The 26,145-nt window shown below is 37.8% G+C and overlaps 1 protein-coding gene across 2 annotated transcripts in view; it reads left to right on the forward strand.

Moving 5' to 3' along the window:
* Nucleotides 1-26,145, forward strand: part of SEC14L1 (SEC14 like lipid binding 1) — a 78,058-nt gene that overhangs the window by 44,133 nt on the left and 7,780 nt on the right. For both annotated transcript variants that reach the window (XM_039328072.1, XM_039328071.1), the window contains 11 exons: nt 1,062-1,151; nt 12,717-12,866; nt 12,949-13,080; nt 13,751-13,879; nt 14,641-14,872; nt 15,231-15,340; nt 18,913-19,102; nt 21,555-21,643; nt 22,608-22,678; nt 24,250-24,421; nt 24,763-24,897. In XM_039328072.1, the coding sequence (XP_039184006.1) occupies nt 1,089-1,151; nt 12,717-12,866; nt 12,949-13,080; nt 13,751-13,879; nt 14,641-14,872; nt 15,231-15,340; nt 18,913-19,102; nt 21,555-21,643; nt 22,608-22,678; nt 24,250-24,421; nt 24,763-24,897 (1,473 nt within the window). In that variant the 5' untranslated portion in view covers nt 1,062-1,088. The remainder of the gene's footprint in view (nt 1-1,061; nt 1,152-12,716; nt 12,867-12,948; nt 13,081-13,750; nt 13,880-14,640; nt 14,873-15,230; nt 15,341-18,912; nt 19,103-21,554; nt 21,644-22,607; nt 22,679-24,249; nt 24,422-24,762; nt 24,898-26,145) is intronic.

Here is a 26,145-nt window from a genome sequence, read left to right on the forward strand (position 1 = left end):
GGCTATATAAGCATATTGTTCAGAATCTCTTTAAGAAATTTGACAAACATTAGAGAGTAAGAACAGTCTTATATATCCCCCCATCTTATTTATTAAAAATCTGGTTCTGATTTTGTAAATAAACCTAATCATTTTATTTCTCAACTGAAACTGAGTCTATGAATATATTAGCAATAGTGTAAAAGCATTGCTTGTTTTAGAATAGATGGTAGTAATTCTCTTTTTTCTTTGAATCAGATGTCTCAATGGTTCATAGTTCTTAAATGCTGAGGGCTATATCTCTTACTGTCTAACATCTTTTGTTTGTTCAAAATATTATCCTTCTCTTAATTTCAAGCAGCAAAACTAGCTAAGAAATTAAAATTCACTATAGCTTCCCATTTACATGAACTGGGAAATTGATAATTCCCTCTACTTTTAAGTAATCCAAGTAATCAAGTTACTTATAACTTAAATGTTCTAAAACCATAAATTGAAAAGCTAAAAAACAATCATGTTTAATTAATAGTGCAGAAAACATAAAAACTGCTGTTCCAGTGTAGTATTTTGGCTGGCTAGGGTATGCATAGAAGATAGATAAAATGGCTATGTGCAAGTATCTGAAGCTCACCTTTTTAAGAATTGTAATATTTCTATCTTAACAGCCATTTGTACTTAAATATATTTTTATGTTAGTAACATGAAACTCCAGTTGTATTGATTTCATGTATAAATACTGCATTGAACTTCTTTCTTCTGGTAATTTTATATGTACACACATGCACCTATAGTAAGCATTTTGCATATTTTAAACATTTAAAATAGAGTAACTATAATCTCTTCCAGCTAAATAATGGTGGAAAAATGAATGGTGCCTCTAAACACATGAGATATTTTAAAAAAATGGAAAGCTACTGCAGATAAAATATTCTCAGTGAATTCTTATTTTCAGTTTTTAAGATCTCTTTGCTTACATCAGTGGAGTAAGAAACTAGGGTGCTAACTACATGATCTACAAACTCTTGGTGAATATTATTGTTTCAGGTGCAATATACCTATAACTGTTTTTTTTTAATTTTTAGATCTTATAGTACAAATTATTGGTAACCATGGTGCAGAAATACCAGTCTCCCGTGAGGGTGTATAAACACCCCTTTGAGCTAATTATGGCTGTAAGTATCTGTTTGGGTAATATAATCATGAATTGTATTGGCTCTCTTTATTGCTTGATTGGTTAATTAAGAAAAGATTAAGAAATATAATTGGCTTGAACATAGTTGCTATAAAGAAGTTGGTGTTTATAACTAGTTCCTGTAATATATATTCAAGATGGCATGTTCATTTCTGTTCTTTGACATGAATAGATGACTTAAAACAAATACCATGAAGAAGATTGGAATAATATACAATACATGACTATTGAGGAAGTTGGTTGATTAAGTTACGTTATTATAGAAAAGCATTTGCAAGAAAATTAACTTGGTTTGGCATAATATCTTAATTATATTACTTTTGACTGCTTGGCTTTAGACAGATTGCTATCTGCTGATGAAAACAGAAGCAGACAGGGTGCTGTAAAATCATATTTTTCTCTATTTAGGAAAGTAATTATTTTCTTTTATTATAATTTTTATTATGTTGCTGTATTTTTTTTAGAATCCAGAGATATGTTCTGCATATCTTAGTTTTGGATTGTAAAAAATATTTGGTATACAATGGTTAAGTGATGTGTGAAATAGCTATTCTGAAGCATCTGGTTCTGAGATTATAAAATTTCTTACTTTTTTCTGGTTTAGTTTGAAATATTCCTCCTTCCTCACTTGTAGGAGAAGGGAAAAAATCCTGTACCCTTTAAAAATCTTTTGCTCCTAAACCAGCAATATTATTGGCAGAGTTGTTGTAGGAGGAACAGAATATCTGAAGGCGTTGGCAATAGCAAATAGGCACAGTGTGCTATGTAAAACAGTTACTTTGTGCTAAGGGAATACTGATAAAATGATATCAGTATTTAATATATCATTAAATGTTTTGTAATATATCCTTGGCAACAAAACCTTCAAAACTAAAGTTTAGCAACAGAAAGAAGACTTAAAGATGTTATTAAAATACTGTATGTAGACTAACAACTCTGGGTTGACTGTGTTATTAATCCATTATTGGGAGGGGACTGGTACTGCTGGCCTTACAGTTGTTCAAAGCATCCTTCACCATTGGCCATATTGGAAGTTTTCACCTGTTGCCCCTCTAGGTCATCTTTTTGTTTTACTGGTTTGTAAAATTACCGTACTTATTTTCTGAATAACGTTTGTAGGGATAGTATATTAATGCTTGCAAATAGGGCTGAAAAATACAGAAATTGAGATTTGGTTAAGTTTTTAAAAAGCACGAGTCAAAGAACACTGAAATACTTTCATTTATTTTTGTCCATCGGAAGCTGATCATGAATATAGGAGAAATTCACAAGATATAACAAAAAAGTTAAAAAGAGCTTCTTGCCACCCCCGTTCCTCTAGATAATTGAGCACTGAGAGACAAAATAGAACCAAAAATTGAGTGTTATGCTAACAGTTCTTGGGTACCACTGCCTTCTACTATGGCCATTAACTCAACCATGAAATATTTGATTCAATTAACATTGAATCAAATTGAATTGAATACTTTATTTGGCCAAGTGATTAGACACACAAGGAATTTGTCTCTAGTACATATCTAGAGTTTGTCTCTGGTACAAATTTGCCCTCTAGAAGATTCTCATAGAAATACTCAAGTATATCACCATTAAAGAGTTGAACGTTGGGTCAAATGCACTGAAATGGTATTTCTGTGACAGGTGTAAAGCGATACATTCGGCTAGGAAAAATAAGGTGCAGGACAGAAGAAATCTGGTTTTGGAAGCATTGCAGGTGATAAGTTTCTAGGAACACTAGTGGACTTTTAGATGAACACAAACTAACGATGTGATGCAGTGGATAAAGAAGGGTTCTATACAGATGACAGAAGATGATAGTTTTGTTGTAATCTACACTAGTTAGACCAGTGGTTCTCAACCTTTCTAATGCCGCGACCCCATAATACAGTTCCCCATGTTGTGGTGACCCCCAACCACTTATACATCACCGGGTGCCAGGGGCGTGGTCAAAGAAAAGGGGGAAAAAATGGCGGACAGCCTTGCTTGGCGACCCCCGTGAAATGGTCGTTCGACCCCAAATGGGGTCCCGACCCACAGGTTGAGAACCACTGAGTTAGACCATACTTAAAAGTACTGTATTCAGTTCTGGGTGTAATGTGAAAGGAAAATGAAACAGAGGGAACATGTGTTATGGCGATGATAAGGATTCTGAAAACCAAGACCTATATGGATTACCTAAAAGACCTGGGCATGTTTAGCTCCCCCCCCCCAAAAAAAAGCTACATGACAACAATCCACAAATATTGAAAAGACTATTGTATGGGAGAGGTATCTATTCTCTATTGAAACCAAGAGCAGGACAAGGTTCAGTGGGCTAAAGTAAAAGAAAGATTTGAACACTGGAGGAAAAATCCTGACAATAAAGGTTGCTTTTCCTTGAAGTGAAGCTTTTAAAACCTCCATTTGAAAGTGGAGCTTTATGCTGGAGGTGGTTTAGTGGATTCTTGTATTAACAATGGGCCAAGATTAGATGAGCTATAAGGTTCCTATATTCAGTGATTCTATATAAATTACAGTCTCTCTTGTAAAGTCCTGTTCTGGTATACGATTTGTCTCTATATGCAAATTGTCTATTGTGTTCTTCATTACTCGCAACTGTTCAATAACCTTTCTGTTATCTCAAATACATCTCTTTCAGTGATTGCTTTGATCAGTGATTTTGTTACATTTCCACTGTACATGTGAATAGATTCAGAAAAATACACTACTGTATCAAATGAATGAAATCCACACTTTCCTGAACATTGAAGTGGTTTGCAGATGGCTTTAAAACTTTGTAAGAATATTTTCATTCATAGTTTGTGTATGCGAAATGTCAAACGCTAATGGCCAAATAGCTTTTTCAAAGCTATTTAAGCAGTTTTTTATGCAAATAATGCAATGGATTTTTTTAGTCTTGCAATATAAAGCATACGGAGTTCTGCTTAGCAGATACATTGGGGAAAACATTTTTTTTATTTAACGCGTCCAGCAAAAACAGATAAAGTAAATAATTCTGTGAACTATATATATATGGCTCCTAAATATTGAATTCTGGGTTCCCTGTACTAAAAATACCTATTAACTCCATTTTGGATATTAAAACTTTAAAACCTCTTAATCCATACCTAAGGCTTTATAGTCAGAGTTGGTCAAGGATAAGCTTATAACTAAGCATGAAATAGGGAAAAATATGAAAAGAATAAAATTTCTCTGCATGATTCTTTTTAATAAAGCAAACATATTCAGTGAAATGGAACTTCAGAAAAGAAAATGCATTTAATTTTGATGAGCTACAAGACTGGCAATATTAATTGTACTGATTTTGATTTCTAGCATTCTGAAATACACCCAGAGTAGGAAACAGAGCAGGATCATATCATGATTATTTGCAACTAAAAATAGAAACAATATTTTCTTGTCAATGATTACTTAAAGTCTATTGGTCTGTAATTAAACAAAAGTTCCCTTCCTTTCTTAGAGAAGCGAAGTCTTCACTTGATTGCTGTAGGCTGAAATATATAGGTCATAGCTATTGTTGCCTTATGTTATAGCTTAGTATTTTTTTTTAAGTTTGAAACATTCTAATTGAAATTCTTATTTAATATGATTTTTGTTCACTTGCAGTTTCAGGCACAATCTGGGATGGAATAAGAAGTTGAAAGAGCTTAGACTGAAATGCCTATAGTTCATAAATAGCTGTGTGATTCTAAAAATCCTTCCTTCCTCCCTCCCTCCCTCCCTCCCTCCCTCCCTCCCTCCCTTCCTTCCTTCCTTCCTTCCTTCCTTCCTTCAATTTATATAACTGGTCAACTAGCACGTGCAACTCTGAATGGCTAACATTAGATTAAAAGCAGCAGACAAAAATATCAGAGCAAAAAACTAAAAAAATATTAGCCACCTTATCTATAATTATCTCCCTAGGTATCATTAGATGAAGCCCTTAAAGTAGGGTCATCTAATGGCTAAGGGAAAAACTAAATGTATGACATCTTATAGAAGGTGGCAGGCTTGCAGGCTCCTGGATTATGTGTTGGGTCCTCAATGAATTGGGTTAGGTTCATTGTGGCCATAAACTCCCAAGCCGCTGACTCTACACCAGTGTTTCTCAACCTTGACAATTTTAAGGCATGTGGACTTCAACTCCCAGAATTCCACAGCCAGCAATGCTGGCTGTGGAATTCTGGGAGTTGAAGTCCACATGCCTTAAAATTGTCAAGGTTGAGAAACACTGTTCTACACCCAGGGAAGGTAATTTGAAGTCCCTCAGTACTGTAAGTCTTAGGGAAATCACCATCAACCCACTCCCAGGCTCCAGCAATTCAGCCATGAAAGTCACTATGTTGGAGGAAGGCTAGCATAGCAGCGGCAATCCCATCTGATCCCAGGAGGCTCTGCACATAGGATATCCTTTCTGCTATCTGTAGAACAGTACCTTTGAAAACCCCAAGAGATTCCCAGATGACTAAGGTCATTCTGTTTCTCCTGCACAAGGCTGTGGCTTGAAAGCCAGTGGATAGTTCTCCTATAGTTGTCCACTCAGCAGTGTGGGCCAGTGAGGATCCAGTGATAAGAATATTGGGGCACAGCTCGGGATCTGGAACACAGAATTAGTTTAAGCATTAAGGCTGCCTTTCCAAGAACTTCCTGCTCTGTTTTCCTTTATACCTTCCACTGCCCATCACTTCCATGATATTATTGTCTACTCCTTTGCTCCTGACAGACCTCCTCTCCTTCCATCTTCTGGCATTTCTTCCAGGTCAAAGTACCCCAGCTAACACTCAGATGACACAGCCATCTTAACCAATTGGCTAATCTAGTTCTCAAAATCTCTGGTCCCAGTCACTCAGCAGTACCCCCTCCCATACACACACAGACACAGATACACCCATACCACATTCCTGGTTCATGGGATAGCTGAAGGTATAGACAACCAGGCCCTCACTGCCATCTCTCATCTGGAAGGAGAGTGGACATCTCTATCTCAGTCACTTCCAGTCCATCGGCACCATCTGTCAAAGTTGGCTGAGCCCTCAGTTTGGAAGTTTGTTTTCTTCTGCCAACAAAATTAGAAAAAACAGCTGCCGCTGCTGATGTCACTAAGAGTCATCTCTTGCTCATAAGTAGAGTGCTGTCTGTGCTCCGTTACATAGATAGTCATGAAAAGGAGGTTTAAATATAGAGTGCCCAGCTGAACTACATTGTGGCATTGTGCTCAAGGCTTAAACTATAATTTAACTTTTAACTGGTTTATTTTTTTTAAATGTCTGTGGGTGTATCTATGCCAAAAATATTTAAATATTCAGACAAGCAAAGGAACTTAGACATGTTTTTTATCCCTCCTGGGTTTAGTACTGATATTTAGTATTCTGAAGGCCTTTCAATTAAAACATGTATAGCATACAACTAAGAGTAAATTGGTTTAATTGCTATTTGTACTCTTTTTATGAGTTTGAACTGTTTGTTAACGTGTCCTGAATGTCAAGTGGAAAAACAGGCAGGATAGCAATTAAATTATACATGCGTACTGTGCTAAAGGGGGGCCATAGTAACCAAACTTTGAACGAGAAGAAATATTCATCTATACTTCCTGGCAATTATATTGTCATTATTCAATTCCAGAATAAAGCCTGGAGTCTTAAATGTCTCTCCTGTGACATTTATGAATAATGTAGCACCCTCATGTAGTGAGTTTTTCTACTAAATATTAGTAACTTCGCAATATTGTTGACTATTGTTAAAGCATCTTTCATCTATCTATTCCAATAGATACAAGAGGAAACAAATAGAAAGCTGGATGTTATCTTGTCTACAATATCTTCTTGTTCCACTTTTTGATATCTATTAGTTGTAGGCACTCCTCATTTAATACCCACTTGTTCAGGGATCATTCAAAGTTGCGATGGGAGGTATGAATAGGAGCTTCATAACAATGCATCCTTGCAATTGTAGCCATTGCTGTGTCCCCACAGTCATGTAATCAACTTTGCAACCAACTCGCGGTTACAACGTTGCAGCATCCCACAGCTATGTGATTGCCAGTTGCAACCTTCACTACTGGTTTCTGTAGGAATGGGGTTGTAAATATCTCATCGTGCTGTATGACTGCGTTGCTTAGGGACAGACTTCATGGTCCCAAATATTGTTGGTAAGCAAGGACTCCCTGTACTATGTAAGCAGTATCTTCAAGTAATGCTCAGTTCATGATGATTTACATGGAACACTTTAATGCAGCTTTCTTAGCAATAAGGTGGAAATGTTTTCTCACTGCGTTCTCCTTTTCAGCTTCCTAGTCTAATGTGGACTTTCTGAATGGTTCCCCATCTAAGCAGGGCTCATCTTGCTAGCTTTTTAGATCAGCTAAAATAATTATGGAACTGAAAGAAGAGAGCATTTATTACTCGGATTATGAAACTGATGTAGGAATCCATTCCCATTGAATTTGTGGTTCTGTATATTTTGGTGCTTCTTTATTTTTACCATTTTGCAGGGCACTTTTGTCCTAATTTGCTAAAATGCCATGTTACTGATTAATATTCAATAACCCATGATTTGAAGATCTCTAAGCAGCAGTACAATAAAGAAATGTTATCTTTTAGTAATTGAATGTAGGAAACTAGTAACATTTACATTCTTTGATTAATGGATGATAATATCTTGGGAAATAATGAGAGAGGCAATTAACTAGGTGGATTATGAGTTTATGGGATATCAGCTGTGTTACAAAGATGCCTTCATCAGCAGCTGTGGGTAAAACATTTTTAGAACAGTTACAGTATTGGTGTGGCATACCCATTATAGGATTAACATGCTTGATTGCCTCCTGCTGGAAAATATTCACCACCATGTCAAATATAAAAAGGAGAAATGTTTCATATAAGGAAACAACTGAGAGTTTTGAGAATCCAGATGAAATCTTAGAACTTTCAGATATAATGTAAGCAGATTATGTAAGCAGTTGAATTAATAAGGCAGCAATGTTCAAGCTGTCTTAACATAATGGCGCTTCTTAATGCAAATTGTAATTTCACTGCAACAACAGGCAGAGATGTTATTAGGCTCTTGCTTTTGTAATACTGTAGTATGTGTGAACCCTGAATGATTAAAAGGTTGTGTTTGCCATATTCAGACGGTGGGAATAAGTGTCACAGCATTTAGAGATGTTTGAACCACAGTAGCAGAATAAGTACCGTAATGAGCTTCCTGATGGAATTAGTTTCTTTTCCAAAACATATTGTGTTTCTCCACGTGATGGGAAATGTGACTGACATCAATGTTGGACTCAGTTCAAGAACTTATCTAGCTCTGCTAGTACATTTTCTTCCTTCAGTCCCATGACTGAATTTTGAATTGTTCATTTAATATGTTTTATTTTGTTACTTATATAGTTTTGCCTGACATGGCTTGAAATTAAATTGTCTAATTTAGAGTACTATTTATATTTCTGTAATAAATTTCTCATGTTTTGTAAAATGTTCCTTTTTGTTTTAAGGAGTAGAACTGAGTGTGAATGACTTCCTTCAGATTCATTTGTTAATACAGTACTTCCAGGCTTTTGGGATGGGTTACTCAAAGAATGGTAGTATGAGAAGATATTTATCTTATAAGGAAATATGTGTGAAGTTATTCAACCTTGGTTTATTTTTATATGAATTGCTTTAGTTAATTTTGTTATCAGCCTCTTACAGGAAATGCCATATATCTTGATGTCTTAAGCAGGTCTACTTCACCAAAATTATTTAAGAATATTTTCTAACAAAAATTTTTTGTAAGCCATTATACAGTTTTGGACTGGCCATTTATAACTTAGTTATCTGCACAAGGCTCCTGTAGTGATGATGATGCTGTATGAGAGAAGTCCCATTTAACTTTTAATGTTCTTAGCCACACTGCAATCAAGATCGTATGCTATATGATTATGCATTTTGCTACTAGGAGCTACAGCCAAGATTTTCTAGAAGTTTTAAGTGGTTGCCAACAATAAATAACACTTATATGCTCTTGAAACAAGACATGAAAACCTTGTCTTAAAAATAGCAAAGTTATTTGTAATCAATATTGGATGCAAAACATAACAATAACACAACAGTGGACCAATTGATAATTTGAATTCTGAGGAAGAAAAATTGAGGAGGAGGAAAGATGTCTAGGATTATTTAAGATTGGCTTTTCTAAGTAGTAGTTGTAATAAAGATGAGAGCTTTATTTTGCTGAATCATGAATGGTGCTCTATTCACATTGGAGGCATGAGTTAGATCAGTGGTGCTCAACCTTTTCTTTACCACGGACCCATTTTAAAAACCTTTTGTGGCCACGGACCATGACTGCAGACCCGCAAGACTTAAGGTTTAAATCATAACATTTATTTCAAGTCTTCATGGATGCCCTGTGAAGACATCGCAAGTTGAGAACCACTGGGTTAGATAATTAGGTGGAGGGATCTACATTACCATAATGAGGCAAGTGTGGATATAGTCAATATGCTTCAAGACACAAAAGAGTTAATTTCTGCATATAGTGAAATAGTCCATTTATAAAACAGAGAAATTTAACAAACCTAGAAGGAAAAAAAGTTATCAAGGAGGAAGGTATACTTAAAAAAAAAAAAAAGCATTATAATTTAGATTGCCAAACCCTGTTGATACACTTCTGATAATGTTGATATGCCTGTAATGTTTGTATACCTCCAGTGTGATTACTGTGGTTCATAGAATATGATATGGAAATGGTACAAACATATCCCTGAGTGTTTTACAGCATTTCTGCTATTCATTTGTCACAGGAAATTCTTGGTAACTTAAGCTGGTATGTATAATTAGTGGATATAACCTTCTGTGCCCAAAAGATACAATATTGATACATTAATTGTCTTGTAGTATGTATATTGCCAAATAAAAATAATTGACAGTATTCTCCTGTGAATGACATTTAGCAATAGTTATATGGGTTTAAGCTCCCATGTGGTTTCTTGGCAGACATCTGTTTTAAAGGAGGGAGCAGGTGGCTTTCATATCCTGTAGTATTTTTTAGAAAGCTATACCACCAGCATAAAGGAATAGAGCGCCATTAGCACTATCTTCTTGATCTCCTTAAAATTTCCCAGTATAACACTGAGATTACAAAATTGATTTTTGAAATATTCCTCTCATGCTGACATTAGCACTGCTTTGGCTGTTAGCACACTATTTAGAATGCTATGGCTGTGTGATGGATAATCACTTATCCTTTTAATACATCATTCAGGCTCATTTTGGAGATATCATTAGAATTTTTATATACAATCTTTAAAATTAATGCAAATAATATCATAAAATGATGAAAGAAGGAAACGGATTGAATGCTTAAGTTCTGGTGGAAAAAATAGCCTATTGCAAATCTTGTAGTTGCTAAGCAACTACATACTTACGGTTTGAGTTAAGATTTTTAAGCTGGTATGTGGGAAATAATATATGAAGTCTTTGTTCAGTTGCAGCTGATGTCAGACTTTGTCATATACATAATGCCAAAAACTGTTCTTGGAAAATAAAATGCCACTGCAGCTGGCTTCATGCAGCTCTGTTGAAGATGCATACGTGCTGAGCATTTTAAAATTAAATTAAAAGTACCTGCCTAGTCATCTCCTTCATAAAAGCATTCTAAACATAGCTAGTTGCACAGTTTATTAGCACACTACATTTTAAAAGGCTTAATAACAATGCAGGTTAGACCTACCTATAATAGACCTACCTTGCAGAATTTGGTGTTAAGCAAGCTGATTCCTTCAAATGTGGGCGATTTTATTTATTTGTCAAATTTAGATAATGCCCCCACCTTCCTAAGTCAGCTCAAAAGGCTGCCATGGTTGATAGTATCAAAAACCACCAAAAGCAAAAGATGCACTAGGTGGGACAGATTTTGAATCTGATATGAACTTTTGCATTAGTTATTGTTTCCTGTGCAGTGTGTGTATTTTGGGGAGAGGAGAGGAATTTTCAAGATTCTCAGTTACTATAATAGTGAAAGGCAGTTAAGCAGAAAAGCTAGACAGCTAGAGCTTCTTTAATGGGTCAGATGTTTGTGAATTTACTTCTCAGTTTCCCTATAATTTCTAAGCTATTAGCAAAAATGGCTACTTCCAATTTATTTTGAATTATAAAACCACATACCACTATTCATACTTTGGAGATATGTTTCTAATCTTTACCACTAAATGTGGATTTCCAAAGTTTGATTCACTATTTTGCCTGAATGGATTCTTAGAATTCATATTTATGTCTTAGGTGTTAAATCTACATTCAAGGTTAAGGACTATGTTCCTTCACACTGAAACTAAAATTGTTAGAGGCAGAAAAGGAAATAACCTACTTTTATTAATGTCCAGGTTTCTGACAGAAGAGAAGAGCATTAACTTGATAATTTTCGTATAATGGAGGAATAACTTCAGAAGGCAATTAAAAACTGAGTCCCTGGCAGACTTAGGTTGTCAGGGGATGTGAAGATTTGCCAGGAATCTTACAATTTTATTCATAGCAGAAAAGCTCCTGAATGCCCCCTGAGAGATGGAGAGATTGAAAATTCATATCCTAGTAATAAGTGAATGTGTTGGAAAATATCTGGATAACTTGATAGAATAAATTGAACTCTTTTTTTCTGAAAGTAGTAATATATATTATGCTAGAATAAAAGTTTATTCTGAAACTGGATTGTATCATCATCTTACAATTAGCAGCTTGCCATGTCAATATTAACAACCCAAATGTACGCCCCTATAATAAATAAAAATCAGGATATAATAGCAGAAATTCTAAGATGTTAAAAGCATGATACAATTAATAAATGCGCAAAACACATGCACAAACAGATCATCTGAATGGGTGGTTTCAGTGCAAATGTGTGGGGATAAACACAATGACCTGATACAATAATTTGATCTGATGCAAGAATTGGTTTGTGAATGAATATGCCCTCATAAACCCTCTCGTACACCCTCCCCAACTTGTGTTAGACCTCTCACACAATCTTTTGCATCCAACCCGTATTTCACTACCCTCATACACCTTTTCTGCACCATGCCTCATGCCCTTCTGACAGCAGCCACTTACCTGCCTGCCAGCCTGGGACTTGCAATTTTTATCAGCTTCTCCAGTAACTTTGACTGCAGGAAGCTGTCTTACCTAATAACCATATTAATGATGGCAACCAGGACTGCAGGGATTGCTGTCGCTTAGGTCCCAATTGCCATCATAAGTCGAGGACTACCTGCATGTACTTAGGCATGAATACAGGCTGGGAATTGGTGGCCCCAGTTCTGAGAAGAATTTGTATAGGTATGCTTGGGGACAACCAGTATGGCAGGAATAAGCTTTCGATGTCTTTATTAGGCTTACTTTGGAAAACTGGAGACAAAGATGCTTCTGTGCCACTGCTCGTATTAGATATGTGAGAAATACAAACCAGCGTTTTAGTATTTAACAGAATGTAGCCTTTATTTATTAAAATGAAGAGGACATCTGTGATTAGCAAGTATGTGAAATGCTGCCTTGAGAGCCTTGTGACAGAGGTTGATGTGTATATTCTTCTTTTCTTACAGGCATATGAGAAAAGGTTTCCCACTTGCCCTCTTATCCCCATGTTTGTAGGCAGTGATACTGTGAGTGAATTCAAGAGTGACGACGGAGCAATCCATGTGACCGAAAGACGTTGTAAACTGGATGTGGATGCTCCACGGCTCCTGAAAAAGGTATACGCCTAGTCAGGTTCTTTGCCCAAATAACCGTCCATATGGGGCTGCTTCTTAAATTCATCTCTGTTCTCCTTCTTAGATTGCAGGGGTAGATTATATTTACTTTATCCAAAAGAACTCCTTGAATAGAAGAGACCGCACTTTACACATAGATGCCCACAATGAAACTTTCTCCAACAGAGTTGTCATTAATGAAAAGTGCTCATATACGGTGAGTAAGGGAAAGCTTCAATTTTATGTTATGGTCTTTCTAAAAACGTCTGTCTGGCCATTTCTAATTAAGCTTTCTTTGTTATTTATGGTTTCAATTATTTATGGTTCTGTTTTCAATTAAAAGCACAGCTAGCCCATTTAACGTTATTATTGATTTGACTTTAAAGGCTTATTTGAAGAGATGTTCTTGCTTACTTTTCTGAAAGCATAGTGATGAGAACGTAGCTCCTGAAGAGAGTTTAGGAGCAAGAAGAATATACCCGACAAATTTTCCTGATCACTTTAAGACAATTAGTGATGTAAATTGTTCTGTGATACTCCGAGTTTGTCATTTTTGTTGGCAATTCTGATCTGAGGAAAATCTAATTCACAAGTCTTGAATTAATGCAGATTTTATATTTGCTTTGTGGTTTTTCTCAGATTTTATTCCATTCAAAGAAATTATTGGCTCCACAGTTTTTAAGATTTAAGAAGATAATATTTTTCAAACAACATGTTTAGTAAAATAATTCTGTAAGAACACAGATGTTGGCCATATTGGGCATTCTGTTACGTTGGTGAGAAAAAAGTTGTAAGTGAAGAAAAGGAAAATGCTTAAGAAATAATTGTCTTTGTGCTACTGGATTAAGATTTTCTTACAGCTAGATTTGTATTTCTTAAATCTCCAGGTGCACCCAGACAATGAAGACTGGACATGTTTTGAGCAATCTGCAAGTCTTGATATTAAATCTTTCTTTGGCTTTGAAAGCACAGTAGAAAAGATTGCTATGAAGCAATACACCAGCAATATTAAAAAGGTATTTTTTTAAGTTTTATATGCAAATAATGTTGCTGTTTCCTGAAGGCTGGGAACAATTTTCAGCTCCTGAGAAGGATCTTATTGATCTTGTATGATTTCACAGTCTGTGTTTACTCTCATTTTCTATTAGAGGCATGTTCTACTCTATTATCTTGGCAAGAGGGGGACTTGAGTATGGCGGACTCTGGTCATCCAGAATACCATCAATTCCCACCTTTTAATCTTATCAGAGATTATTGTCCAATAACAGGAATGAATGAATGAATGAATACAGACATATTGGGGATCGTGTTCTGCTGAAGAATAAACCAGTTTAGAAGAAGTTGGCCCTTCATCACCGAGTCACTAAAAATAGTCTACTTTACAATTTATATTTAGAAGGAATGAGGTTACTCATGACCTGGAATGATCTTCACGATTCAAAAGACAGCTATGTCTGTTTTTGAACAAAAAGTTCCAGAAGACATATTTTTCATTTCTTTCTCTCTTTTTTTTCTTTTTGTATTGCAACTCACGGGAATATATTTGTTCTTCTCTTCTTGAGTTTCTATTTGAGGATTTGTAATGCTGAAGTATATGGCAAAACACTAGGTTCCTGCTATTCCAGCAGACTTAGTTTTCTTCAGTTGGGAACTAATTACGTGGGTTCTTCTCACACACAACACACACACACACACACACACACACACACACACACACACACACACCAGCCATGTACATCTACAATGCATTGATGTAAGAATTGTCTTGTTTTGAAAGGGCAAAGAGATAATAGAGTACTACTTGAAGCAGCTAGAAGAAGAAGGTGTAGCATTTATTCCTCGTTGGACTCCTCCTGCTAAATTTGCATTCGAACACGGCACAGCTCACTTTAGACGTTCACTGTCCCCTCCAATCAACATAACAGAAACTGTCGTTAAAGAGGGACTGAACACCAAGGAAATCAACACATGCAACAATGCATCAGAACTGGCAGCTGGAACACCTGATGGTGTGTAGTTTGTCCTGTCCTCTTTTATAACCATTTTATGAATGCGATCATAATATCAGCTGGATTTTAAGGATACAAAGAAAGAATCAACTAATTCATTCAGAAAAAAAATGCAGGCGGGCAGTTGTACAGTTTTAACTCTTTTCAATAATATCAAGTAGATACACAGTTTTTTTTTATCAACTGTGGATTCAGATGATAGATGTTGAAGGCAGTTAGTAGCATGGAGGTTACAAAGATCTACAGAACTGATGGAAATATCAAAAGTACTAATGGCTAATTTATGTAAATAATTGAACATTTCAAATGAGGGTTTGCACTGGAAGTATGGGCAATGAAAACAATTCTATTTTTTCAGACAAATTAGATGCAGATTATATCAAGAGGTATCTGGGCGACTTGACCCCACTTCAGGAAAGCTGCCTCATCAGGCTTCGGCAGTGGCTCCAGGAAACACACAAAGGCACAGTAAGAGGATGTGTCTCTCTTTTGCTTCCTGTCCATTAGAAAAGTGCGTGGTGTACAAGAATGTCTGGCAGAATGTCAGTGTCCAAAGGAAGAAAAACAAAGTGCCAAATTATTTATGTATTTATTTATAAATTAGAAAATTCTAATCTTTAGTTTCCCATAGTGTAGAATTTAGATTCCTAAATCTATTTCAGAATTGGGTGATTCTTCCTCCCCCAAGACTTCCTCCTCGTGATGTTTTTATGATCTTCTAGTACTGTGGTTGAAAATTTCCTGGACTGTGCTCTTATATTTCCTGTCTAACTTCTCCATTCTGCTATAAGGCATCCTTTTGGTCTTTGAATTTCTGTCTTTTTCCTAAATAAGAATATACAAAACATTCTGTTCATGAACTGTTTTGTCTATGGATCAGTTTTTAATTGTTTGTGCGAGACCAAAACGTGCATTTTTTTCAGCATGTGGTGTGGGGCAGGAATAAGACATTATTGGCAGAGACTTAGACAAGATAGGGAGGGGCTGCTAAAACTATAAATTTAAGCATTGCAATTTGAATGGCTCTGCCCACCCTTGCCCCCATAACTTCTCAATCCTGTCAGTGCTGTGTTTGAATTCCAAAGGAGCAGTATGTGGTACCTGTTAAAGGGAGAGGGGAAAGAGAGCCACTGGGGAACTATTAAAAAAGGCTAGTTAGACTGAACAAAAATTATACCATATTTACATTACCATTTATTAACTCCAGTTATTTAGGTTTTCAGTCTTCATTGCCATGTTTTATCAAAGAATTATTTAAGTTATAGGATAGAAGCTTACCGTATTATTACTAAAATATATAGGCATTGATTAAAACATCATGGTTAGGGCACTAGGCTGAAAAGCAGGAGACCATGAGTTCAAGTGCCGCCTTAGCCATGAAAGCCAGCTGAGTAACCTTTGGCCAGTCACTCTCTCTCTCAGAGTTGTTACTGTGGGGAAAATAGGAGGAGGAGGAAGGTGTGTAGCATATACACACCGTGTATATATATATGTGTGTGTGTGTGTGTGTGTTTTCTGAGGTTTTCAGGGGTGTTTGTATGTAGGTCTTGGCGTATTCGGGTCTTTTCCCGTGTAAGATTGAGAGTATCTTGGCGACATTTCGACGAGGTCCCACTCGTCATCTTCTGGCTGCGGTCTTCAGCTTCATGCTTGTGCGAGCAAAGTGTGATCGGAGCTGCCGTCTCTCTATAAATATTGGTGGGGGGGGTGTAGAGTGCTGGCTTAGTTGCTGTAGGAGGGTTGGTTGGCTGTGTTGGAGTTATTGTTTGTGTATTGTTCGGCTGTTTCGTAGCATCCTGAGTAGCTAAGGTGCTGGCTGTGTGCCCATTAGTCTTTTGTGTTGTAACGGGTTGTGGGTAATGGGTTGTGTGATGACATCCTGAGATCTAGTGTAGTGATATCCTGAGTTCTGTGTTGCACCATCCTGGGTGGTAGGCTGTGTTGTAACATCCTGAGCTTTAGCATTGTAACCTCCTGAGTTCTGTGGTGTGAGGTCCAGGGCAGAAGGCTGTGAAGTAACATACCGGGCTTTGGTTTGGCTCCAAGTTTGCGGTCTGTGTTCATGGCATGTGTCCGTTTGCTTTGTATGGGAGTCAGAGGGAGGTGCAGCAGCTGGTGATGTTGTCGTGGTTTGGCTTCTTGATGGTGGTTGCATTTCGTCTGAGGGATGGGTTTGGGCTTGGGTTTGGATCTGGTGAGGGTGAATGGTGGTGGCATACTGTGTTGTTCTGGGTCCGGTGTCAGTTTTCATGACTAGGACTCGTTTGTTGATTAGGGCTAGTTTCCAGATGTCTGGTAGGCCGGAGGTATCGTCACGTTTATTCATGTTGTGGTGGTGTTTTTCTATTTCAGTGGTTTAACAATAACTCCAACACAGCCAACCAACCCTCCTACAGCAACTAAGCCAGCACTCTACACATACACACCAATATTTATAGAGAGACGGAAGCTCCGATCACACTTTGCTCGCACAAGCACGAAGCCGAAGACCCCAGCCTGAAGATGACGAGTGGGACTGCGTCGAAACATCACCAAGATACTCTCAATCTTATACGGGAAAAGACCCGAATATGCCAAGACCTGCATACCTATACCATGAAAATCTACGAAAACAAATATACATACATACATACATGTATGTATGTGTATACTGGGATAAATAAAAACAACTGTTTAATAAACTAACAACTGTTTGATAAACTTAGCTTTCGTCAGCTAACTACTAACGTAGTCAGAGTGGAATGCCGGCGATTTGAAACCCTGCTCATAAGACTGGCAGAGCGCACAAACTGCCAGTCTTATGAGCAGGCTTTCAAACCTCCGGCATTCCACTCTGACGACATTGGCAGTAGGCTGACGAAAGCTAAGTTTATCAAACAATTGTTAGTTTATTAAACAGTTGTTTTTATTTATTCCGGTGTTCCACTACTTTTCTCAACATGAATATATCCGGGATTCGCATTTTTAGTATAATTAGAGAATGAGACTTCGTCGAAACGTTGCCACTTCCAATTTGACGTGGGAGAAAACCCGAATAACCAAAGACCTGCATATATATATTGGTTGGTCTTTGGTTGTTCAGGTTTTCTCCCGCGTAAAATTGGAAGTGTCTTGGCGACGTTTCGACGAAGTCCCATTCGTCATCTTCAGGCTGGTGTTTTCAGCTTCGTGCTTCGAGCAGCAATGTGTGGTCTTAGCTGTTTCTTCCTTTTAACTGCCAGTGGGGGTATGAACTGATTGAATGAGAGCTTGGCTGTGTTCTGATTGGATGGAGGTGTGTTCTGATTGGTTAGGAGCTTGGCTGTGCTCTGATTGGATGGGGGGTTGGCTGTGCTCTGATTGGTTGGGGGAGTGTTCTGTTTGGGTGGGGGCTTTGTTGTGCTCAGGTTAGTCTGAGTTGCATGGGGATGTGAGATGGTTAGCACAGCCAAGCTCCTAACCAATCAGAACACACCTCTATCCAATCAGAACACAGCCAAGCTCTCATTCAATCAGTTCATACCCCCACTGGCTTCACGTTCGTGGTCGTGCCTCATCTTCATGGTGGGTGTCAGTTTGCTTCATGTATGGATTGGAGGGGTTTAAAGTGGCTAATGATGCAGCTGTGGTCTGGCTTCTGGTTTGTGGTCATGGGTTAGGGTTTGCTTTTTGCATGGATGTGTGGTTAGCCAAAAAAGCGGGGAGTGATATCGTCCAACTTAAGAACCTGTGACGAGGGGGTGAGCAGTGATGCATATACAGTTAAGGGGAGTAAAAGAAGTATAGCTATCAATGCTAAGGATACGTCCAAAACACAGCCCAATCAGCTAGGACCGGTGACGAGGTCCAGGAGCCGAGTGCAAATACCGATCAGTCCTATAAAAGTCTCTCCCATTGACTAGCATTAAGCCCTGACAATGTCGGTAGTTTTCCGACGAAAGCTTGGTTATTTATTAAACTTTACTAGTTTAAAAAATTTTCCTGGTGTTCGTGTTGGCTCGTTTTTTGCAATATATATATATATTCAACAGTTCTTACCAGTGATTACTATACATTTATAGATCCCCAAAGATGAGCACATCTTAAGATTCTTGCGTGCCAGAGATTTCAACATTGATAAGGCCAGAGAAATCCTGTGCCAGTCGTTAACGTGGCGCAAACAGCATCAGGTGGACTACATCCTGGATACATGGAACCCTCCTCAAGTACTGCAGGATTATTATGCAGGTGGTTGGCACCATCATGACAAAGGTATTGTAACAGCGGCGCAGATGTTTTTATAGGGAGAAGCCTTAGGTCTTCTGAAATGCTGCCAGTATGGTTTACTAAAGAGAGTACTTAAAACTGATTGTCAACGTTTATTATACTTTATTGGAGTAAAAGGTAAGATATAAAGATATAGGTATCTTGATATAGTGGAAGGCATCCTATTAGAGTGAGAAGACTCAGCTTTATTATTTATTTGGCATGTAAGCTATTTCAGTTGTTGCCAACAATCTGCAACTTCAGATTTCCCGCTCGGTTTTCAATCTTGCACAGTTTGGGAGTTTCATGAACGTAGCATATAGCAGCGGCTGGCCCAAATACTGCCATGGGATCAAATCAAGTTGTACCTTTGGAGGCCATTGAAGGCCGTTCAAAGCTGATCCAAAATTCAGGAGCATAGGCTGTAGTGGGTGTCTCATGTTACTCCCATGTATCATCACCATTTTACAAGCTGTATTAGTTGCCAGTTGACTTCTGGGTGTAATTCAAGATGCTGGTCATCACTTCTATAGCCTTTCTGGGCATAGGGCCTGGTTATTTGAGGGACTGCATGTTCCCAATAGTTTCTGCCCATTCACTATGATCAGGCAGAGTGGGTGCGCTCCAGGTTCCTTTATTTAATTGCCATCTCCTGGGAGCAGAGAAGTATATCTGTGGAACCCCTTCCCCATACTATGTCAATGGAGATTCTCAGTCATTCCGGTCATGGTTGTTCAAAAAGTGCTGTTTTCAAAAGGTATCTGGACTTTATTTTTCCTTGAAGACATTTCGCTTCTCATCCAAGAAGCTTTTTCCGTTCTGCAGCCAACTAAAAAGCTTCATGGATGAGAAGCGAAACATCTTCAAGGAAAAACAAAGTCCAGTTGCCTTTTGGAAAAAAGCATCTTTAGTGTAAGACGCTAAGAAAAAGACGCAGGCATGTCTTGAGCAGAGGTTTGAAGCTGCAGGACATAGCTTGACAAACTCTGAGTTTATTGCTTCTTATATACTTGTTACATACATAGGCTTTACCATTAAATGCAGACAAAGGTTTCTTCATTGGAAAATGTCTTCGTGTAAGCAACTATTTTCTAGTAACACATTACATGGTCAAAGACCAGGTAAGAACAAATATAGGGAGATGAAAGAAGAAGGAACTAACAAAGACAGGAAGAGATAAGAGAAGGAACTAAGCATATTATCTGTTTAGGTAGGTGAGGCATTAAGTCAAAAGTGGATGATCTTCTGGCCGCTTCATTGGGACAAAGGGTATCAAAAGGTTATGAGGTTTGTGGGGGGGAAAGCACAGCAGTTTGCTGCACGTGCATTTCCCCCCACACTTTGGGATCCCCATACTGCCCTTCCAGAAGTTTCTGAAAACCTCACTCTGTTCCCAGGCCTCGGGTTAGGGAGTCCCTCCCTATTTGTGTGGCTTTGTTTGGGCACTATTTTTTTCCTTTATATTACATAGTATAGTTTTAAAATGTTAAGCCACCCAAAATTATTTTGGAATGAAGTGATCTCAAATTCTAACAAAAAAATACCTATTGGGAAGGTGTCACAACATGACTGTAGAGTCACTAGAGTCAGACCAGTGTCTTCTAACTTTCATTGATAACTTCTCAGTATGTCCTTAACTCATGGTTGTCCTATTCATCTAGGGCAGGGGTAGGCAACCTTGGCTCTTTTATGACTTGTGGACTTCAACTCCCAGAATTCCTGAGCCAGCTTAGCTTAGAATTCTGGGAGTTGAAGTCCATGAGTCATAAAAGAGCCAAGGTTGCCTACCCCTGATCTAGGGGAAAACATTCTGTTTAATCATAATAGGGTGTTTTTATTCCCATTGCCTCTTCTGCTTATAACACTTGTAATAATACAATAAAATTGACGAGTGATGCCTGAGTGGGCAGCCACAGAAATTGAAATAATATAATAAAAAGGAAAATAATATTAAGCATGTTTCCAAGCCAGCAGTTCCTATATAAGTAACCCTCTACTTATGACCAGAATTGGCTTTCTGGCAGAGAAGCTGGCAGAAAAGATTGCAAATGGCGATCACATGATCATGGGTTGCTTGGTAACCAGTTGTAAATGCAAACTAGTTGCCAAGCATCCAAAATGAGGTCATGGGACCTGGGGGCGGCCTGGCATTTTACAGTCACTGGAAGTACTTTATAGCCTGTAAAGCACCCTTTCTGAGGCCCTCATAACTTTGAATAGCCATTAAACAAGCGGTCAAAAGTCATTGACCATTTGTTTAATGACTGTTAAATCTTTATCATCTTTATTTATGCATCATCTTTATTTATGCAGCCAAAATTCTTGTTAGAAACTAAGTTAATAAACAAGTATTGATCATTCCAGTTTGCTTTGGAGACGAATACAGAAGGCCTTCTAACCATTTCTTGCTTTATCAGAAGATAACTTGAACATCACTGTTATTATTCTTTTGGTTCAGATGGGCGTCCACTGTATGTGTTGAGACTAGGCCAGATGGATACCAAAGGTTTGGTGCGAGCTCTTGGAGAAGAAGCCCTGCTTCGCTATGTAAGTGCCTCAGATACAATTTGCAGATGGTTTTTAGTGGGAATGTTACATCCCCATTTCATTATCTCGTATCAGTTAGCATAACTGGATGTTCCTAGTAAATCATGTCCAAAATATCTTCAGGGTATTCTCAGTTGGAAAAGGTTACATTACAGTGATGAACACTGTAGGAATGTCATTGACAATCTATTCATTTTGATATCGTTTTATTAGAATTAGCAGTGTGGTTTTTCTGTCTTTTCTGCAAGAATAAACATACGGACAGCTTTTTGCTCTTGAGATATTGCATCTCTTACTATTGGCCAGCTAAGCTGGGGCTGTGATAGATTGCTCACTTCTGAATAGGAGAACAAAGTGTTAATCCTCAGATATCAGAACAGCCTCCCTGCCTCTGAAGGCAAATAAGAGAGAAATGGTTTTTCCAGTTCCATAAAATTACCACTTTTTCATGATCCAGCCTCCAAAGTGTCAACATCTCAATGAGATAACAAATTCCACATTTTAGGAAAATAGGTCAACATTACACTGAGATCTTTGGCTGTAACATTTCTTCCCCAAATTGTATTAACATATGTAGTGATTTGAAATTCAAACAAAGCTGTAGATGGACAAGAGCAGATTCTATGAACTTTCACATTTCTTATGTCAACAATATAAATGGTATTAATTTCTATTTAAACATTCTTTGAAGGGCCCAATAAATACAAAGTAATATCTTCTGGTATATGCCATTCATTTTTAAAGTGTAAGAGGTATTTTACATTTTTAAATATCTGCACATACTGATTCCTCAAAACTGGATATTCAAGTTATTTCATAGTTCAGATACTTTTATTTTATTTTATTTCTTACAAAAATCAAATAAAGTTGAACCCAAAGTAACTCTGTGGCTGAAATTTTATCCATGGTCATTTTACAATGACATAATACAACGTTCTCATCTTTTTTTTTTTATTACGTGCAGGTTCTATCTATAAATGAAGAAGGACTGAGGAGGTGTAAAGAAAATACAAAAGTATTTGGAAGGCCTATTAGGTAAACAAACTTTCTTAAAATTCCATGAGTCTGTTTCACTGAACTTTAGATATGTTTGTGCTAATTGAGATAAAGTTTTGCTGTGTAGTGTTTTGATCAATTCCTAAGTTAAGAAATGGAACATTTTAGCATAATTCCAGTAGTCATTTATGCAGTATGGCACACACATAGGCAGACTTGATTTTGTAGGATTCTCGCATCCCACCCACTCTGCTAAAGTTTAGTCATTAAACAGCAGTATCAGATACTCCAGAGTAAGAGCTAAGAGAGATCCAGATAAGTAAAGATGGCAATGGGAAGTAATGGTAGACCCAAGAGCAGTATGAAAATAGATAGTGCTACCCTCTGGTGTAGCTCAGCTAATTGCAAGGGCAATTTGGAAATAAACCTCTGGTTATCAATGACAGACACTCGCAGATAGGGAACTTTTATTATACACATTAGAAAACTACAACATTACATTACTTTTTGACATAATCGCCATTCAAATTGAGGCACTTGTCATAATGTCTTACAAGGATTGAAATTCCTTAGTAGTAGTCGCTTGACGCCAAATCTGGGCTATGTGGGGTGATCAAAAACATCCCAACAGAACTGCTTGAAAAGTTCTTGGGTGTGTCTAGCAGTGTGCGGGCAAGCATTATTGTGAACCAACACTACACCAGACGTGCCACAGAAAATCCCGCTAAATGTGAAGATGCCAAAGGAGTACTGCTAGTGAAGTCATGGAGCGTGGTTCAACCATCAATTCAGAAGTCTACTGTGAAATGTTACGAAAACTCAGATGAGCCATCCATAACAAGCGTGGGGCATGCTGACTTGCGGTGTGGTGTTGGTTCACGATAATGCTCGCCTGCACATCGCTAGATGTACCTAAGAACTTTTGAAGCAGTTCCATTGGGATGTTTTTGGTCACCACCCCCTGTAGCCCAGATTTGGCGCCAAGTGACTATTATTAAAGAATTTCAAACCTTGTAAGACGTTATGACAAGTGCCTCAATCTGAATGGCTATTATGTCAAAAAATAATGTAATGTTGAAGTTTTCTAATGTGTATAATAAAAGTTCTGTATCTGCAAGTGTCTGATAAAACGGAGGTTTATTTCCAAATTGCCCTCGTATATTGAATCTGAATAGAAGATTATTTGGGAATTCCATACACAACATTTTAAAACCACGATGGATGAAAAAAAATGGGATGGGGTGTAAACAATAAAAATATGGTAGGCCAAAGAAAGGCTGAAAAGGAGGATCAGTGAAATTGGGAGTGCTCGCTCTTCATGAGTGAGCAGTGCATTTAAATACAAAAATTGAAAGAGTTGGAAGGAGATTGAAAGAATTATAAGCATCTGGATTTGAAAGAGGGGAGAGTACATTTATTCTCTTTCTCTCATTAACAAATATTTCAGGTATTATGGTTATGATTTAAAACTTTTTGACCTATCAGAATTTAAGTGATGAGTAAAAACATCTAATGTAGCAGAGTATATTTGTATATTGTCACAATCAAATAATTGTTTGATTGATTTAAACTGAACATGCTGATTTATGTTTTATTTTGGGGAAAACCAGCTCTTGGACTTGCTTGGTGGATCTGGAGGGCTTGAACATGCGTCACTTATGGAGACCTGGGGTCAAGGCCTTGCTGAGAATCATTGAGGTGGTAGAAGCCAATTATCCAGAAACGCTAGGACGTCTTCTAATTCTCCGAGCCCCCAGAGTGTTTCCAGTCCTTTGGACACTGGTAGGTCCTTAAGTTGGTTCTCTGTTTGGGAATTTGTGTTTTGTAAATTGGAGTCAGTGTGTACTTTGGAATAGGCAACATTGGCAAGCTTGATATTTAGAAATCCAGCTAGAGTAGGGGTGTCAAACTGCCGGCCCGGGGGCCAGTTGCATCATATGGAGACTTCACCCACCCCAGCTCCAGCAATGCAAAAAAAGTTGTGATACGTCAAATCACGTGACGCGACGCGTTTGACATCCGTGAGCTAAAGCATAGACCTAAGTGGCCATGTGAAATAATGTGTTTCTCTTGAGTTCATCTGATGTCTTGAGAATGTTACTACTTTAGTATTTTGTTTGTAGGTTAGCCCTTTCATTGATGACAACACTCGAAAGAAATTCCTGATTTATGCTGGCAATGATTACCAGGGTCCTGGTGGGCTGTTGGATTACATTGACAAAGAAATTATTCCCGATTTTCTTGGTGGAGAATGTATGGTAGGTAGAAAAAAGGAGAATTGCTTTCAGTTTGTTTGACAAACCAAGTTCAGTGACCTGTAATAATTCACTCTGTGCTAGTGTAATCCAGTGCCCAGTCTATTTAGCCTGTGCGGAAAGGCCTAGATTCATTTCAAAGAAGCCATTTGAGTTGTATAGGTGACATAATTTGCTGAAGTGGCCATCCAGTTCAACTTAGCAAAGCAGTTTGGGTGGCTTTGAATCCCTTTGGACTCAAGTGAAGTCAAGTATTTTTAGGTTGGGCTGCTTTGGGGTTTCTTCTTTTTTTTAACAATATTTTATTGAGTTTATATACATAAGGAAAAAAATAGGAACAATATGGGTATGGTAAGGGAAGGGATTGGGGGGAAGGGAATAGGGACTTCCAGCAAGAATCATCCTTTTGTGCCATTAGTCCCTTCCATGAATCCAGAAATTGGGATAAGGAAAGCAGCATAAGAAAATGGCTTTATTGTGTGATGCATTCCTCTGTCAGCTAGATGCTAGGAATCAGGGAGGGCCAACAATAAGTTTTCTGGGCTGCTGGTCTCTCTCAGTTGTTGGCAAGGTAGTTGGAACAGTTGTGTGGTGTGAAACATGCTTTTCCGTGCCATTTGCTTTTCTGAGGTGCTTTCTAGAAGAGGCTTCAAGTTATCCTGGAGCTGCTTACTCTGAGAGACAACTTCAGGATGGCTACTTACCGAATGTGTTGTTGCCTTGTCCACCCAACCTCGAAACCTCACAGTCAGAGCTTCAAGAAAATGTTTTGCTTTGTTTTAAAATTAATATAGCCTCCATCTTATTTACATGAATCTAGGCTGCTCTCAAGTTAAAATAGCAACAAACAAACTTGCATACAGAAATAAAACAATAAACACAATAAATCAAAAACGTAAAAGCATAGGAGAGTGGTAACTACCACTCACAGATAGATAATACAGGCATCTTGCTGGCTCTCCACATCTGCAGGCTTCCCCATTGAAATATAAACCATTGATAATAATAAACTCAAATCCTCCAATGTATTCATTTGTATGTGACACCATATATATATGATGTTCTTTTATGCTGAAGAGCTAGTTTTTCAATTTAGCCTGTCTTACAGTGAAGTCAAGCCGAATCCAGGATTTCAGGCCAATTGACCCTCAAGCTGTGCCCCATCAGTACCTGCTTGAGAAGTGTGTTGTGAGGGCAGATAGAAGCTACAATGAGAAAATGTTTCCAGTCACAGAGAGTTGTTTTACTCAT

This window comes from Crotalus tigris, unplaced genomic scaffold (assembly GCF_016545835.1).
Source record: "Crotalus tigris isolate CLP2741 ecotype Arizona unplaced genomic scaffold, ASM1654583v1 scf7180000024370.6872682, whole genome shotgun sequence".
In the NCBI taxonomy this organism is placed as follows: domain Eukaryota; kingdom Metazoa; phylum Chordata; class Lepidosauria; order Squamata; family Viperidae; genus Crotalus; species Crotalus tigris.